Here is a 17,927-nt window from a genome sequence, read left to right as displayed (position 1 = left end):
CGGCTCCTGAGGGATCAGGAGTTGCCCCGTGCCTGCGACTGGCGTGAACATCACAACTTAATTGTGTGTGCTCTCTTAATGAAATCTCGTAGATTAAACTAGTTACACAGAGACTAATTAATAGTTATGATTAAATAATGTATCGGGGTAAGAGGCAAATTTGGTAAAATAATGATTTTCCGCAAGCTTCGCATAAAGTATATGTTTTGTCAAAAAAGTACTTCAATTATTAAATTTTTTTGCAACATTGATGTGTTTTTCGTGAAAACATTTACCCCCTACCAGCCTGATATTATATCAAATAACATACCAATATAAATAATGTAAATATAAGGTTTATATTTTATCCTGTAAGCCTCACATTGGAATACGCGGGAGCACATCGCGAGGCCTCAGCTAGTAATAAATTATGTGGTTATCATACGTTTCCCGGAGATAGGAATCATATTATAAATGGTAGGAAGCAAATATTTACTGAGTAAATCTTGAACCAAACTGTTGGGTATATTCAAAATCTTCTATTACCTACATTTAAAGGTTTTCAAATTATTTAAGCCCGATACACTTAGTATAAACTTCAGGATGTTTCTTTGCTAACACAGATTTGTTTCAGAGAAGACTAAGACTTGACTCCAGCAGTTCAAATCTCATACAAAAAAAATGCATTAAATTAGTAGGTACATCTATTCTTAGGTAGTGGTAGCGTAACGGATAAAGTGCTCGGGTCTCATTCATGAGGTCGTCCTCCCATCTAGCCTAATATAAGTTATGTTCATGTTATAACTTAACTATTGAACTTCATCTTTATGCGTATGATCCATGATATAAAAAAAAAACTGAGTTTATGTTTATATATAGTTTTTATTTTTTATTATACACATTTCGAAATATAAACGGTGCAGAGACGTGGACACTGACGGTAGGACTGGTCCACCGATTTAAACTCGCTCAGCGTGCTATGGAGAGAGCTATGCTTGGGGTTTCTCTGATGGATCGTATCAGAAATGAGGTTATCCGTCAGAGGACTAAGGTTACCGACATAGCTGTCAAAATATGCAAGCTGAAGTGGCAGTGGGCTGGTCATATCTGCCGAAGAACCGATAACCGTTGGGGTAGACGAGTTCTCGAGTGGAGACCACGAACAGGCAAACGCAGTGTGGGACGCCCTCCTGCCCGCTGGACTGACGACCTTAGGCGGGTGGCGGGTAGTGGTTGGATGAGGAAGGCCGAGGACCGAGTGTTGTGGCGCTCCTTGGGAGAGGCCTATGTCCAGCAGTGGATGATTATTGGCTGATGATGATGATGAAATATAAACATCATATTTACCAAATAGAATAGAATAAGAATAGAATAGAATAAATTTATTCAGATAACTATAGGTAATACATATTTTAAAAATAGGTCAACTCTTAAATCTAAAGGTAGGTGAAATACTGCTCTGAACTAGGAAATAACAGATAATAATAAATAAATAATGTCTTTTTGATAATATCTTATTTGGTTATCATATTAAATCACGTGTAAGTATTTAGGTACTATTTACCCCAAACACAAACAAATCACACGTCAAACTAATCTAAAAAGATCTATCTTGAAAGGTCAACCCAATAAAATGACCATTCGTACACATCAGTCGCTCACTATATTATGTATGAACGAAAACATTAATTACAATCTACATCGGTGGAACAAGCTAAGCCTACATACGTCCCGAGCAGTCGATGGCACGGTGACAGTGAGTAAATGAAATGGAATTTATTCATACATTTCATTACCATTTCATCTTCTTTATATACGTAGATAGGGATTCTGCACTACAGGTATCAAGCAACCTAATCAAGCTAGAACTAACTAATAATAAAAATAGAGTGTTCATCGAAAATAACCATAAAAGGAACGCAATACTTGAATCTGATATAAATTTAATGTGTAATATACATAGGTAATATTTATATACATAACTTTCTCAAATATTTTAATTTATTAAGGAAGGAACCCTAAAAATTAATTAAATACAGACCAAGTCATCCCATCACGTTTTATGCCAAGAAAAATCGACATCTATCTATAAAATGGCCCGATAGCGTGATGTGTGAACGCACCCTAAGGGATTTAATTCAATATTTAAGACTCAATTATCTGGTCTGCCCAGGTACGACTTTATTCTTTATTAACGACGGACCTCTTAATTGAATGTCGGTTGGTCAGTTTATTATCCTATCGATTTTGTTTAGCTACATAAAAAATGAGCATTACGGAAATTACAACGTAGTTATTCTATATTTACTTTGCTGCTTCTATGTTTAAAATTATACAAGGTGGAGTTTTATCATTGAATCTCCTGTTGGCAGGTCATTGTATCTAACATAGTATTGCCAAACTTTCTTTACGGGCACAATGAAATTCATTCTTATTTTGTCGTTAAATTAAATATTTACGAATCGTTTCAACGATAAGCTTCGGAAAAATCCTATTTTACCTGTCGCCCATTCATAATCCGATATTAAAATATGTAAAATGCCGTACGGAACCCTTGTCACGTGACAAATCCATCTCTTTATACAGCCTGTAATATTTCATTCATGTACCTATGTAATATTTATTTCTGAATTCTGAATTTTTGTTTCGTGGACAAACGTGGTGAGATTTGCAAAGCAAAGCGATATGAATCATATAAAGTGGTTGCGAGCAACGGTAGGTAGGTACCCGCCATATGTAGACTATAGATATAAACAGAAAATATATCTCCTACGAGAGAAGGTGACACAAGCTGTATGATATAAATTTATTAAAATATGAATGTTGTAGTGAAAATTTACTGCGCAAACGGAGATGGTGTAGAGAAAGATCCCACAATACCTGCAGCAAGCAGAATGTAAATTTAGTTCACCGCGGAAATAAGATTGCTAAAAGATAACAAAAATCCTATTTCCATTCTTTCTTAAAATATCAAACAAAAGACGATAATTACAAAGTTTTTTCGCTTACCATTTCTGTGCGTAGATACATTTAAAGGATATCGCGATTTGAACAGATGCATGGTGGTTTATAATTAAATTGCAATGGTTGGATGAATTTCTTATATTAGCATTAATTTAATGTAACTATGAACAATAAATTTTCATTTATAAAAAAGAGAAAAAACTACTTTTTACTGTCACGTTTCAAATAGGTATACGGTCGATTTACATATATCTAACTACAATTTCAAATACTTACCTAATATTTTTTCGGGTTTTATCTGTCCTTTTACCCTTTTACTTTATATTTGTATTGATAGAAAACATTCATACCCAAAAGATGAAAAAGTAACAAGCTATTAAGTAACGCAAAAACTAATATTTCACATTCACATTTCATCGCCTGTACCGTGCACATTTCAACACATAAACAACAACATCGCACACCACACCATCCATCGCCACTAACCTTGCCGCAAGCCTTGCACTTGCCCTTCTCCGAGCGGCGATGCACCCAGTGGTGGTGCGTGAGCGTCTGCTCGCGGTACTGGCGGATGCCCACGTCGCGGAAGGTGGGCTTGCACGTGAACTGCACTCGGTCCATGAGCGTGTCGATGCACGCCGTGTGCGCCACGATCTTGCACGCCGAGCACTTCATGCGGGACCCGTGCTTCTGCGGACGGGAATAGAGTTGTTACTTATTTATATATAAATAATAATAATAAATAAATATGTGGAACATCTCACACACGGTCATCCGACCCCAAGCTAAGCAAAACCTGTGTTTTGGGAGTCGGACAGCTGATATAACTACACAAATACATACATAGATACATACTAAATATAAATAGCAACACCCAAGACCAATCAATCAATTTATGTACCTATATTGTCAGTAAAAGGAAATAGGTGGGCAGTTGGGCACATAGGCTTATGGCTATCTAAACTTAAATTAGGCAATGTTGCCGTAGCCCCACCCTCTATAGCTGTATAGATTAATGAGTTCATTTTCATTCATTTTCATTTTCAGTTTGTTATCTACTGAATAGTGAAAAGTATAAACGCTGAACAGTGTTCAGCGGTGAGTATCTACTACTGATTGCACTACCTACTCGATCCGTGAAAAAAGTTGGTTGGTTTTGTACATATTTGTAACGAATAAACTCAAAATTAATAGACCAATTTCAAAACCTTACCACCATTCTTTCAACAATATATTGCTACATTATCCCTAAGTAACAGGCTTAATTTTTATCCCGTTGTTCAAAGCGGAGCTCGCGGGTATAGCTATAAAATAAACAATATTACAAATTCAAAAGTTTTTTCCTTTACTTATCCTTCTTTCAGGCGTAAATGGCGGACGAGTTTTGATTTTAGAAACATTAAGTAAGTATACCTACTTCACAGAGTACCTAAATTTAAAAATAAAAACTAGACCCTCAAGTTAGCGAAAGTACCTACCCAAACATTCTAAATTCTAATTGATAATAACAATCCCCGACACACAAAAGTACTTCCCTACCTCCTGCTAAATAATTCATTAACATTAAATGCAAACACGGATCATTTCCAAATAAAATACTTAGCGCCGTGACGCAGATACGTGAAAATATAACTCATAAATATTCAAATTCATTTGCAATTTAAATCCATCGAAACATTTAAATGAACGAAAAAGTTTTCATCATAAGGAATTCGGCGAAGCGGCGAAACAGGTATATTGAGGCATCTTTTGTGCGCTCACCTGTTAGGAACTTTACCTATATAAGATAAGGTGAGTTCTGAAACAATTTCTATTTAAACATCCAAGTTATACCTACGAGTAATTCATATCTACCAATTAATCTTCCAAAGATTTTATCAAAAACCAACTCACAAAGATTGCTTTGCGTTGAAAAGAGTGAGAGTTAGAGAATTGTTACCTCGTATAATAACTCGTATAAGGGGGGGCTGAGCTGTAGGCTATCTCCGGGGTCACAGGTGGCGGATAGTGAACGGCCATCAGATATGGTGGTTAGCTGCGAATATATCGAATAAGCAGTCCCCGACCACACAGCGGCGAGGTTACGAGAGCGTAGTGGGAAGTCTGGTGGAACGGACTTACCTAAAAAGTGCTGCATAAGCTCAATGAGTACCTTGTGACATGGCGAGCATGTGCCGCCAGTAAATAAGCACACCCACCCCTGCAGCGGGCAGCTGCGCCTGCAGTAGACCTGAGAGTGGAGGTCAAGGAGACCGGTACAGTCGACGGTTATTATTGTTCACTCCGGTAACAAACAGCGATGCGGAAGGCAACGGGAAACCACCGCATTATCATCCCCAGGAAAATCATCATGGCTGAGTACAACATTACCACGGCCCTCAGTCCCCGGCAGACCTTAGATGGTCAGAGGGTGCTAAGAATCTCCGGGTCAGCCATGAAGATAGCCACTTGGAATGTAAGAAGTCTTTACGAGGACGCTAAATTGGATAATGCCTTACTGGAAATGGATAGATTACAACTAGACATACTCGGAGTAAGCGAACTCAGATGGATAGGAACAGGTGAGTTGGCTACAAAGAGTCATGTGGTTTACTACAGTGGTAGTGAGGACAAGAAGAACCACTGGAACGGAGTAGCAGTGATTCTGAAGAAGGAGCTACGATGCTGCGTTAAAAACTTTATCCCTATATCCGATCGTATTATGCTTTTACAACTTCAAGCACAACCGTTTAACATTAATATTGTCCAAGTATATGCACCTACTGCTGACAAAAATGATGATGTAATTGAAGAATTCTACGCACAAATAGAAACCGTGCTCCGCTCATTGAAAAAGCACGAAATCAATATTGTTATGGGAGACTTCAATGCCAAGGTTGGTCAAGGTAAGGTTGAAGGCTATGTCGGAGATTACGGATTAGGAGAAAGAAATGATCGTGGAGATAGGCTTGTGCAATTCTGCCAGGAGAAAGACTTTATTGTTTCTAACACAATGTTCCAATTGCCACCAAGACGTCTGTATACGTGGAAATCACCCGCAGATAAGACTGATCACATTGTGCGGAATCAAATCGATTATGTGTTAATCAGTAGACGACATAGGAACACTGTCAAGTCATTGAAAACGTACCCTGGCACGGACATTGGCTCAGATCATAATCCCTTAGTTGCAAAGCTGTGTATAAAACTTAAGAAATTATGTCATCCAACACCTAAACCAAAAATGGATACATCTAAAATTAGAGATCGTGAAGTTAGGGTAAGGTTACATCTTGGCACAAATAATGAGATCTGCCGGTTAAAATCATCTAATCCGGACTACAACAACGTGGAAAACACATGGATGGATTTCAAGAATGCCATTGTGCAGACAGGAAAATCTGTTTTATCACCTACCCCGATCATTCAGAAGAAGGATTGGATGACTACAGAAATACTGCAGTTAATTTCAACTCGACGGGAATACAAGGGAAAAGACCATCAAAAATACAAATGTATACAAAACACCATAAGGAGGAAAATAAGAGTAGCAAAGGAGACTTGGTTGGCAGAAAAATGTCAAGAAATAGAGGATTTCCAAGCCAAACACGACCATTTTAATCTACACAAAAGTATAAGAGATGTTTTAAGTAAAAGATATCCTACTAAAACACATCTTGCTTTGTTAGATGAACAAGGTAATTTTTCTTCTTCAGTAGAAGAGAAACTAGCGATTTGGGAGTCGTATATCCGGACACTATTCCATGACAGAAAAATAGACAACAATGAAATCTCTATAACGGAATCTGGACCTGAGTTAATAAAATCTGAAATAGCACATGCTATAAAATCAGCAAAACGAAGGAAGGCTGTTGGATCAGACGACATTCCAGTAGAGATACTTCAAGAAATCGATGACTGTAATCTAGATTTCCTTACTAATTTCTTCAACGAAATTTACTCAACTGGCTACATACCAAGAGATTGGCTGAAATCTACTTTTGTAACCTTGCCAAAAATCAATCATCCGAAGAAATGCAGCGATTACCGGACTATATCCCTGATGAGTCACGTGCTAAAAATATTCCTTAAGATAATACATAAAAGGATTTATCCTAAATGCGAAGCTATACTATCTAAGACTCAATTCGGATTTCGAGCAGGTCTAGGAACACGTGACGCTCTTTTTGGATATCAAATGCTTGTACAGCGGTGCCTTGATGTAAATCGCGAGTTACACATCTGCTTCATTGATTATGAGAAGGCCTTCGACCGAGTCAGGCATGAGAAACTTTTTGAAACCCTGAAGTCGGTGGGAATTGATAGTAAAGACCTTCAAATAGTCAAGAATTTATATTGTCAACAAAAGGCCAACGTGAGAGTTGATGACCGCGTTTCGACTGACGTTGAAATACTCAGAGGTGTGCGACAGGGCTGCATCCTCTCACCGTTGCTCTTCAATATATACGCCGAAGCCATATTTTCAGCGGCTCTGTCAGATGTCACAGAGGGTGTCTCAGTTAACGGCCATGTCATCAACAATATCAGATATGCCGATGACACCATATTAATAGCTGAAACCAGGCAAAGCTTGCAGAAACTCGTGGATATCGTCACCGTAGCAAGTGTGTCATACGGCATCAACATCAATGCGAAAAAGACCAAATACATGGTAGTAAGCCGAGGACCACAGCCAAACTCCTCCATTAACATTGAAGGTACAGACCTTGAAAGAGTGAGCCGATACAAATACCTGGGTGTTATAGTCAACGACAAAGGAGATCACAGTCTCGAAATTAAATGCCGAATCGAACAAGCTCGTAGCGCCTTCCGAAAAATGGAAAAAGTCCTCTGTGACCGTAACCTGAACCTCAATCTACGCACGCGTATAGCAAAATGCTACGTATTCTCCGTCCTTCTATATGGAGCTGAAGCCTGGACACTCACCGAGAGAATGGCCAAGCGCCTTGAAGCGTTTGAGATGTGGGTTTACCGGAGAATGCTCAAAATATCGTGGGTCCAGAAGGTTCGGAATGTAACAGTCCTTCAAAGATTAAATAAGAAAGGCACAGAGGTACTGAATACCATAAAAAGACGCAAGCTGAAATACTTCGGCCACATAATGCGAAACCCCAAATATGAACTCCTCCAAATAATAACCCAGGGGAAAATACAAGGCAGGAGGAGGCCTGGGCGGCCAATGACATCATGGCTGCAAAATCTACGCCAGTGGTTCCAGCTGAGCACTGGAGAATTGTTCCGTGCGGCGGCCTCCAAGACGGAAATCAGCAGGATGATTGCCAACCTTCGATAGGAGACGGCACCAGAAGAAGAAGAAGATAATAATATGTATAATATATTTAATAATATAGCTCGGAGCTAGCTCGTCACATAATTGTGACGATCTAGCTCCGAAATATAGATGGATCGATTTAATTACCGCTCATATTTCATCATAGCTTTTAACTTCGTGTAGGTTATATTTAAGGTATTTTAGCTGCAGTTTCCAAGTCCAATTGACCGTAAATAAAGTTGTGTAGTTACTTCGCTGTAGTCGATAGCACGAGCACGTGGGAAAGTGTTTTGAACAGCAAACTTCTTCTTTTAGTACCTGTGTTAGTTCGTACTTGTTTTAAAGACTTAGTTCAGGATCGTAGCTCGGAGCTCGCGGCGTGAGTAGCATGCTGCAGGTACTAGCTATTCATTGCATTTGGAACTTTCTAGGTGGGAAACTCACAGGTTTGTAACTAAACGAAAAGTATTATTTCTTTAGTTGAACATCAAAAGTTTTGTAATATTTTGTTAGGAACGCTGAATAGTGCGATTGAGAGTTCTTTTATCCCCATTACGAGTATTTATTATCTGATAATAATATACCTACATATATAGCACGGGCGGGTGCTATATATGGCATGCCACATAAGACGAAAAAAACAACAAATTAAAATAAACATTAACTTTTTACTTGAGTACAGTTTATGAATTGCTAAAAACCTTCATATTTTTGTATAAATAAATCAATCATTTAGAAAAAGCAGAACTCACAATATCGTGTACGCATAGAAACAGGTACTCTAGGTGTATATTTAATATGGGAATAAAACACATATCTATTAGGTACTCATATTACTGAGGTTAAATAAAACAAAGGAGAATAAAAAACATTTTCTTTTCATCTCATACACGTGTCGTAAATCCCTACAGTTATACAATATTCTGATGTATATAATTTAAACTACATTTTTCTGTCAGTTTCGGCTGGGAATTCTGGTAGAATGGTGCCATGTCAATGTGAAAGGTTCAATAAAGTGGTGATCACCCGTGTAGGGGGTTATGTTGTCTATTACACATAAACAGCTATTAGTTACACGATTTAGTGTGTTTACCTACCTCTGACACGAATTAAATTGACTTATTGAAAATAATATTTTTTATAGTCCTCCCCTCGGGTCTCACTGCTAGGCAAAGACTGTCCCTGTGTACCTACTTATATTATTTTCTAAATGTATATTTATTTTGATGCACTCTAATCAGATGAATAAAGGTACTTACATAATGAGTATACCGATGAAAATTTAAAGACACCTCTTTGTCTCTCAACAAAACATGCTGGTTTATAAAAATAGGTCCGCTGGTCACGGGCAGATAATGTTTGTTGCGATCATTAATCTTACATTCACTAGCGCCGCCGCCGCCGCGCGGAATAGAAAGGAAACTTTGTAATGGCCGCGGAAATTACAAGCCGAGTGAAATGCTTTTGTCACGAGCCCATCCATATCCATACGTACAAAAATGTACAATGCAATGGTACAGTGTGAATTTTACATTCCGTTTCAGTTTTCAGCTTCGTTTTTATTTCAGCTATTTCTACTAATGGCTGTTATTAAGCACGGACTACGCGTGTAGGTTTAATACTTCTTGGGATAGTGTATTTTCGTTAAAAGCATCGATTAAGACTTACCTACATTAGTCTTACTTACCTTACATGATTTTTTTTATAATTACTGTTTTGTGATTTTTGAAGTCCTTTTTATTATTATTTCTTTATTTTACTGTTTTTAGTAACCCACCAATACATGAAAAAGTCTATAGCTGGCGAAGATATTAGTAGTCATACATAGATACCTACATAATAAAGTCAGTTAAAACCAGGGAACGAACATTAGGTTTAAATTATTTAAATTGAAGTTAAAAATTAAAAACAAAGTTATTCTATGACCAACTAAAAAAACAGGAATTCGAAAAGCTAAATTAAGTTGTTCAGAAGGACCTTTCAAGTCCCGCATTTCCACGTTAACCAGTTTTACAACACCCTGTATAATTCAGTAACATGATAATTAACAAAGTTCAGTATGGCCTCGCTTTTGATCGGTAAGTGATAAAAGACATCATTTAAAATTTAAAAGGATGGTCGCCCGCGCCGCGCTGGATTTGGAAAGACGAGATTAAAAAGATAAGATAACATTTTCAGAGCAAAATGAGGTAAACCACTGTAGCTTAATGTATAAGGTGATTAAGGCCTGAAATATGTCCTTTAAACGGTGGCGGCGCTAACATTTAAAATCTATAATTAATCTACCATAGGTAAATTTACTGGACGTAATTTCATGTTTCAGCAAGAGAGTGTTTTTTCAGGTAGGTATTCATGTATAATGTATAATATGTATATAGTGTATAATTATCATTAAAATTCCTGGTATCAACGAATATCAGTTGCTATTCAGCGGGGAAACATAGCTAGTGTGACTTTTCACTTGTACCAGCAGCGTAATATTTTTTAATAAATGTGAAATATATGTGTATTTGTATCAATTATTATCATTCATCGAACAAACCTCATGTAATTATGATTAAATTTTAAAAAGAGTGAGAGAGTTAGAAGTGAGATTATACCTATGTATAAGTTTACCCTCTATGTATATTATTTCTATTGATTATTGCAGATAATATAATATTTTTATATCCCATTCCACGGGGAAAGACATCTTATAGAACCCTTATTACATTAGAATAAGGGTAGTTTTGTTTGTATCAGATGTCTCTCCCCGTGGAATGGGATATAAACATATTATCTGCAATAGTCTAAATGTTTTCTTTTCCAAGTGCAGTTTCAAAATAAGCAAATAAAGAGCTTATTGTCCCACTGCATGTCGCCAGCAAAAAAAAGTAAAGTCCGTTTATACTGAGCTGAGAGTCTGCTGAAATGTCACTGGGCTCTTTCCGAAGTGGATTAAGCTATCAACTAAAAGGTTACCGGGATTGCCACTTTGGGCTGCACTAGGTCTTTTCACATGGTTTTGCTTTTGTTATTGTCTAATCAGTGGCGAATTTTCTTTCGTAAGGGAAACCGTAGTGCGAAACTTATGGAAAATCTATTTTCAGTACAATTATACCATGTGCCCTTAAGGTGAAGGACAGCTTAATGAAGAAATCTACACCTCTAGGTTATACATACAGGGTGTTGCAAAAAGGGTATACTAAGCCGAAACCCACATGTGCAGCATGGTATATCTAAGCCTGAAACTGAAATCAGAATTTGAAAATCCGCGAAAAAAAAATTCATTTTCCATAGAAACTTTGTTTGTCACGTGACCTTTTACTATGGAAAATGAAATATTTTTTTCGCGAATTTCAAAATTCTGATTTCAGATTCGGGCTTAGATATACCATGCTGCACATGTAGGTTTCGGCTTAGTATACCAATTTTGCAACACCCTGTATAAGTGCATTCAAAAACAGATATAAAGATGTGACCTATCACATGACTAATATTAGTATATTAGTCATGTGATAGGTCACATCTTTATCTCTTGCCTTGACTACGCCTTCTGGGATTACGTTATGTAGAGTTATGTATTTTTATCCAATCAATGTTATTTATTTTAAACTTAAAACATCCTGTATATGTATGTATGTATTCCTCATACAATTGTTATCGTTATCCAATAACGACATCGCCGAAGCCAGCTTACGCCAACGCAATTTGAAACAAATTAATTAAGTTAATTACTGCAATGTACATGAAATTCCTTATTCAGTGCAGTTTGTTCAATTTATCGCCGCCATTTCCAAGATAGCAAAAATTGAGAATCGAATATAAATATTAAAACTTTGACATTTTTAATTTCATTTGTAGTTTATATTTTCAAGATAAGGTTTTTACTTATACTTGTGTCCCAGGTTAAAGTGCACATCTGAAATAAGACACAACAACTCGTCCTTCTGAACAAATTTTGATCTAGAACTTTCGGAAGTTGTAAAGAAAAAGTGCATTGTTCATGGCAAAAAGTCACATGGCTAGCATAGTTACTGTAATAATATGAAGTGAAGATAAAAAGTTGTTTAGAATGACGAGTTGTGTCAATATCTTTATTATGTGCACTTTAACCTGGGACACCCTGAATTGACTTCAAAAGCAAAACAGGTGAAAACATTTGGTTAAATTACTACTACGAGCTATCTTTTGTTGATGTTGGTGCGGTTAATAACTTATGTAAAGCATTATTACTTACTGAAGTACTTTTTATTGATATTGGGAGTCTGTTTTTATGTGCTTTATGCTTTAAGATATGTAGGTACTATTAGCACCTTAGCGGCTACAAAGCTTGCTACGAATGTTTCGTAGCCAGCTCTGTAGCACAGCCGTAGCGCGTAGCCCGTAGCGCGTAGCACTATACAGTGTAGTGTAACCATAATATACAGGGAGGAATGTTAACAGTGATCTAGACAAACACTGCACAAAATGTACACAATGAAATGTAAAATTTACACAAAATGTAATAAAAACTATCACATGATAGTCGACGCATAAAGTATAAATAAATTCATACTGAAATTTTAACTTAAGAGCAGTGGTAATTCAGTCGGGTAAGCGCTCGCTTTTTACGCCGGAGATACGTGTTTGAATCCCGGCGCTGACATGAACCAATGAGTTCTTTGGAATTAAAGTACATTCAATTCATACCATAGCTCTTGAAAACATGGTGAGGAAACCTGCACATCTAGTTTAGATGTGTAATCTAAAATCTAAGTGCATTGTACTCAATCAAAAACGTCGATACGGCTCACGAACCATCACGTGAGGACAAATGTATACCGAAAAGCGCGTGACTCGCTTGCGAGTCACCCCTTACTACCCCCTCGGGGATAACAGTCGTGCGCATATAATTTTAACTATATTTTAGTAGTCAAGTTTTTGGGTTGATCACTGATGAAATGGTATACGTATAGTGTATAGTGTATAGCATACATTTGTAGTATATGAGCCGAGTTCTGAATAGGCTAGTTTCCTTACTCCATTCACGAATGGAAAGTAGGGCGATCTTGATTACGGGAGGTCTCTCCCGGAGCTAGTTTTATCCCGGTTTAGGCAATTTATGCACTGATGTTGTTATTATTAATGGGCAAATCAGTCATTTAGGCACAACGGGGCGCTTTTACCTACTTAGCGGATTACTTTATAAACTTCCCAGCTTTAAAGTTTCTTTATGTCTCATTTACGTAGGTAGGAAAGTATAAGTGGTGTTGGAGGCATGATTACTTTCCCTAGATGTCCCTAGAGTTTAAACCCGCAAAAATGTAGGTCTAATAGCCTTATTATTTTATGAATCTTTTATTCGTTTGTAAAATTTTAACAATAATTTATTTATTAAGTTCATAATATTGCTTAGTTTCTTACCCTTCAAAATGTCTTATTAAATATGTTTTAAGAGTACAGTCGGCGAAATTTCATTATCAATGTTTCATTATCACTCACAGGCAAACAAAAAGTTCCTCTAAAAATGCTAACTTTAAGTGGCCTATTCTTTTTTATACATTGAATTAAAATTTGAAAAACACAATATTAACGTTTCTGGCTGGTAATATTCTGATGCATGCTTAAATGTACTTACTTAAATATTACGTTACGTTTCTCTACTTTGCGTTAACAGATGTCTAATATTATTTAAGATTACTGAGGATTGAGGCGCTGAATGCTGAAATACAGGCCATAAACCTAGTTCAGCATCAGATGCTGCTATGTTTATAACACTTTATTACATATTACTTTAGTATAAATCAACTAGTTAAGAATTTTGTGTAACAAACTAAACTGTTTATCAAATAAATATATTATATATTGCAGACGGCGTCATATTATAAACTAGCTTCGCCTTTTCCGTTTAGGAGTAATTTGGTGATTTTCTCACTGGAACTTCTTCATTGCGTGTGAGTATAATAGTGACCACAAACAGTTAGGCTACGTCCGCATAGGCAGGAGGTTTGCTTAGAGCCTAGCGAGTCACCAAGCGAGTAGCTCAGTAAAACGAGCGTTCTAGAATCTTTCTGAACGGCCGCATTGCTCGCTTGGCGCCTACCTAGTCGCTTGGTGACTCGCTAGGCGCTAAGAAATCCTCCTGCCTACGTAGGGAGTCTCTCTCACCTGGCACTCGGCGTCGCCCACGTAGCAGCAGTCGCCGGACACGGAGGTGGGCGCCCACAGGTGCTCCCCGCTGAGCGCCGCCTCGCCCCAGTCCGGCGTGGCCCGCAGCACGCGCGCGCCGCCCTCGCCCGACCGTCTGGTGGGGAGAAGAAACAGTTAGATAATACTATTTGTAGTGCCTACCATTGAATTATAAAGGATGGGCTTGTTATCTAACGCACAGGTGATGAGCCTAGTTTAGGTAACAATGTAAATTCTTTATTTAATTGTTCAACTTATGTATACTATACCTACATATATTTTCTGTCAATAAAGTATATTCCTTCATTCATTCATTCAATAATTATAATATTTATTTTCAGAACATGTGTAAAATTGGCAATAGCATAAGGTGGTGTGTCCTAAATAGGTTTTTAAAAATGTTTCGTAAGGACTACCGGTTAAAAACAAAAAGTATAGCATCGCCAATATTATTGCGAGTGACTTACTTAGTTCAACAGAAAAATATACTGAAGTAACACAAAAACAACATTAAAAAATGATATTTATGTGTGTGTGAGTGTGTAAGTGTGTGAGAGAGACTTAATGTTGATTTAATGCTGAACTTTATGTAAATAAATTAGAGAATAATTAGATTTCAATAAATAATTTTGGGTTACTATTCTATATCTATTCCGAAATCGAATTCCGTCTACCTCAAAAACTGAGCTGGACAGGAGCCAGGCTCTTGTAAAGGCCTGTGGAATCAGCGCCGTGATTATGATACCAACATTACCAACATTCCAAAATCGATTATTTCGAATTCACTACGCACGTACGTAAAGTAATTGGAATCGGTGGGTTAGGTGGTAAATGGTAAAAACACACATTTATTAAATACCGTTTTATAGTTTTATTGCTTAGTCTACAAACGTTATTATATGTACTTAGAATCTGGCACAATCAGGTGGAATTAATCCTAAAAGCATTCAGTCCCACCTAAAATGGGGCAGAAAGGAAGGGTGTGCCAAAAATATAAGGATAGGTATATATATTTACTACGTAGGTACAGTATGTACTTACACTGAACAGCATAATACAGCACCCACTCATTCATTATGAACATCAAATATCTCGAGCTGCAGGCGTCTGCCGGCTGTAGGTAAGTGGATACGATTAATTATGTATGTCCTCATAATATACCTCATTGGCTATACATAATGTATGCAATAACATGTGTAGTTTCAGTTAATTAAACGCTTGATGAAGTTCTACAGAATCATCATCACTGCATCTGCAACATTATACAAACTAATTGCCGAAACAAAATTATGCAAATACAACCTGATAATTGGGTGCGGAAAAGTACCTACGTATCAATAATAGTATCACAACATTATTTCTGAGAAGGAGTAAATAATGATGCTACGAGCATTTTCGAAAATAAACGTGAGTCGTTTTCCATTAAATGTTGTCTCCCTCCATCTCCATTATCAACGAGATACTAATTAATCACGACAATAATTTATTCTCAAATTTATAATTTAATTTATCTCAAAAAGGCTGCGACGTACCAACCGAAATAATGTAGTGATAATTGGGAAAAGATATGTAAATTTTTCTGTCCTGGTTCGGGGAAAAGCCGTTGATGCGTGAACCGCGAGAGGCAGTCCTCGAACGTTTCAGTTTGAATGAGCTGGCTGAATCTCCTCTTACACCCGTGTTTATGGCCCAACAGTATCGTAAAATCGAAGTATAGTGGATGACACAATTGAGCAATAAACTATTCAATCTATCTATGGGGGGCTGTAAAGTGATAGCAAACCAATATACGTAAATTGTTTACCCACGAGCCAGTCGTTAAAATTGCCAATAAAATTACCGATACGATTTTGATATTCAGGCTATAACGAACGTCAAACGTGTTTCCTGTTTAATAACTAACAACTACTATCACGTATAAAAATTGTACCTTCATCTTAGATTATACTTTGATAATAAGATTTTTACTTCAAGAAATTGCAGCAGTAAAATGTAAGGTAAAGTTACAAAATCAGGAATCCGAGATTAGATTCGAGTTGAAGTGCTGAAAGATCGAATCAATCCAGCGGTATAACTGTGTCGAGAGACTTGGAAACTGAACAAATCGGAGGATCGTTTTATGTCTCCAGTTCAAATCCGACTGTAGCTAAATCTTGTTTGAAGAAAATAAAGTTTCACCAACAGATCTTTCTGCGCCATCAAGGCTGAATGTTGGCGAACACTTTGCGATACTTAGTCCACTTGCATCAGCCGTCTTTCTGGATGTAAGACTAACTTTTAGCTGTATTTCAGAAAAGAGCATTCTGGTATAGAAGTTGTAACTGTTTTCAGTTGAGATATTTTAAACGTTACCATTAAAAAGTTATGTTATGTTAGTTACTTAACTAATTTTTTATGAAGTTTTGTCTCATTTTTGTTATTTCGATTCTGAAGGCATAAAATTTAATTTCAGCAATGTCAGGAGGAAAAGGATACATAACCGAGATATTCCTGAGTCACAACTCACACTTAACTAACTTTGCAACACAAACAAAAATGCAACTTTTTGAGTTGCATTTTTGTTTTTTTTGAGCGTGGTCGGACTCTAACAGTAAATTATGTTACTGAAACTGTTTAGAAAATAGGCTGATACACGCAATTGGCTGGTTGTCAAGACGCGTACATAAATCTCCACGACTCTCGGGAGCTACATAATATGTTGCACGACCGCGCGACACCACTCTGCAACACACATATACACATACAGACATTGTATAGACCTGCATGGGCCTCTATTACGGGTTTTGCAATTTACGTACCTACACGTAACGCCGTCAGAGAAGTATTTTGTCCCCTGCGTTACGTACATTATCTGTTAAAAGTTTCATGATTGTTTCCGCTAGGCACCAATTTGTATGGGAGAAAGCGTAAACTTTTTGACACACTATCAAACCTGTACTAGAGGTACAGTGGCCTGCGCCTAAAAGTATGCAGGCACGGTCCGCACAGTAATGCCATCTAGTAAAAACCTTGTAACTACAACGTATTGGACGTGTGTTTTGATAAGTGCATGTTGTTGTTCTATAAGTAAGAGTGTTTGAGCAGTACGATATTGTTTGTATTCGCTGTTTTTACTACTGTGTATATTAGGTAGTTAATTTCTTACAATTTCGTCATAGTGACTGTGGCGTAGTTGTTAAGGCGTGGCGCGGCGGTGCCGCATGAGTTATTACGAATTTGTTGATACTTACTTCGCATCCTGTTATTGTTTTTTGTGACTTTAAAGATCATAATAAATGATAGAAGTTTCCTTTACTTTCTTTTTTAATTTTTTAATTCGATTAAGGGTTTGGTAGTATTTAAAAAACTAAATTAAAATTGATTGTTAATCAATAACACACTTGATGGGATCAATAATCAACAATAGTTAGTAGCAGTCAGGTGCAATGTAGCGGACGACTAACTAAAACTTGCTTCTTTTTATTTATTGAGTTGTTCTCATAAGATTGCGGGTAGAACTATATATTATTATTATAATATATTAAGTATATGTGATCATGAATCCCAAAGTTCTTTGAGACAA

General features: G+C 37.0%; 1 protein-coding gene across 3 annotated transcripts in view; it reads right to left on the bottom strand.

Annotated features, from left to right (window-relative positions):
- LOC105380254 (eye-specific diacylglycerol kinase) overlaps nt 1-17,927 on the bottom strand; it is a 126,592-nt gene that overhangs the window by 25,198 nt on the left and 83,467 nt on the right. For all 3 annotated transcript variants that reach the window (XM_038112088.2, XM_048625079.1, XM_048625080.1), the window contains 2 exons: nt 14,345-14,480; nt 3,430-3,633 (listed from right to left, as the gene is read on the bottom strand). In XM_038112088.2, coding sequence (XP_037968016.2) covers nt 3,430-3,633; nt 14,345-14,480 — 340 coding nt within the window. The remainder of the gene's footprint in view (nt 1-3,429; nt 3,634-14,344; nt 14,481-17,927) is intronic.

The sequence above is a fragment of the Plutella xylostella genome, chromosome 13 (genome assembly GCF_932276165.1).
Source record: "Plutella xylostella chromosome 13, ilPluXylo3.1, whole genome shotgun sequence".
Taxonomy (NCBI): domain Eukaryota; kingdom Metazoa; phylum Arthropoda; class Insecta; order Lepidoptera; family Plutellidae; genus Plutella; species Plutella xylostella.
This window is presented reverse-complemented; position numbering and strand designations above follow the sequence as displayed.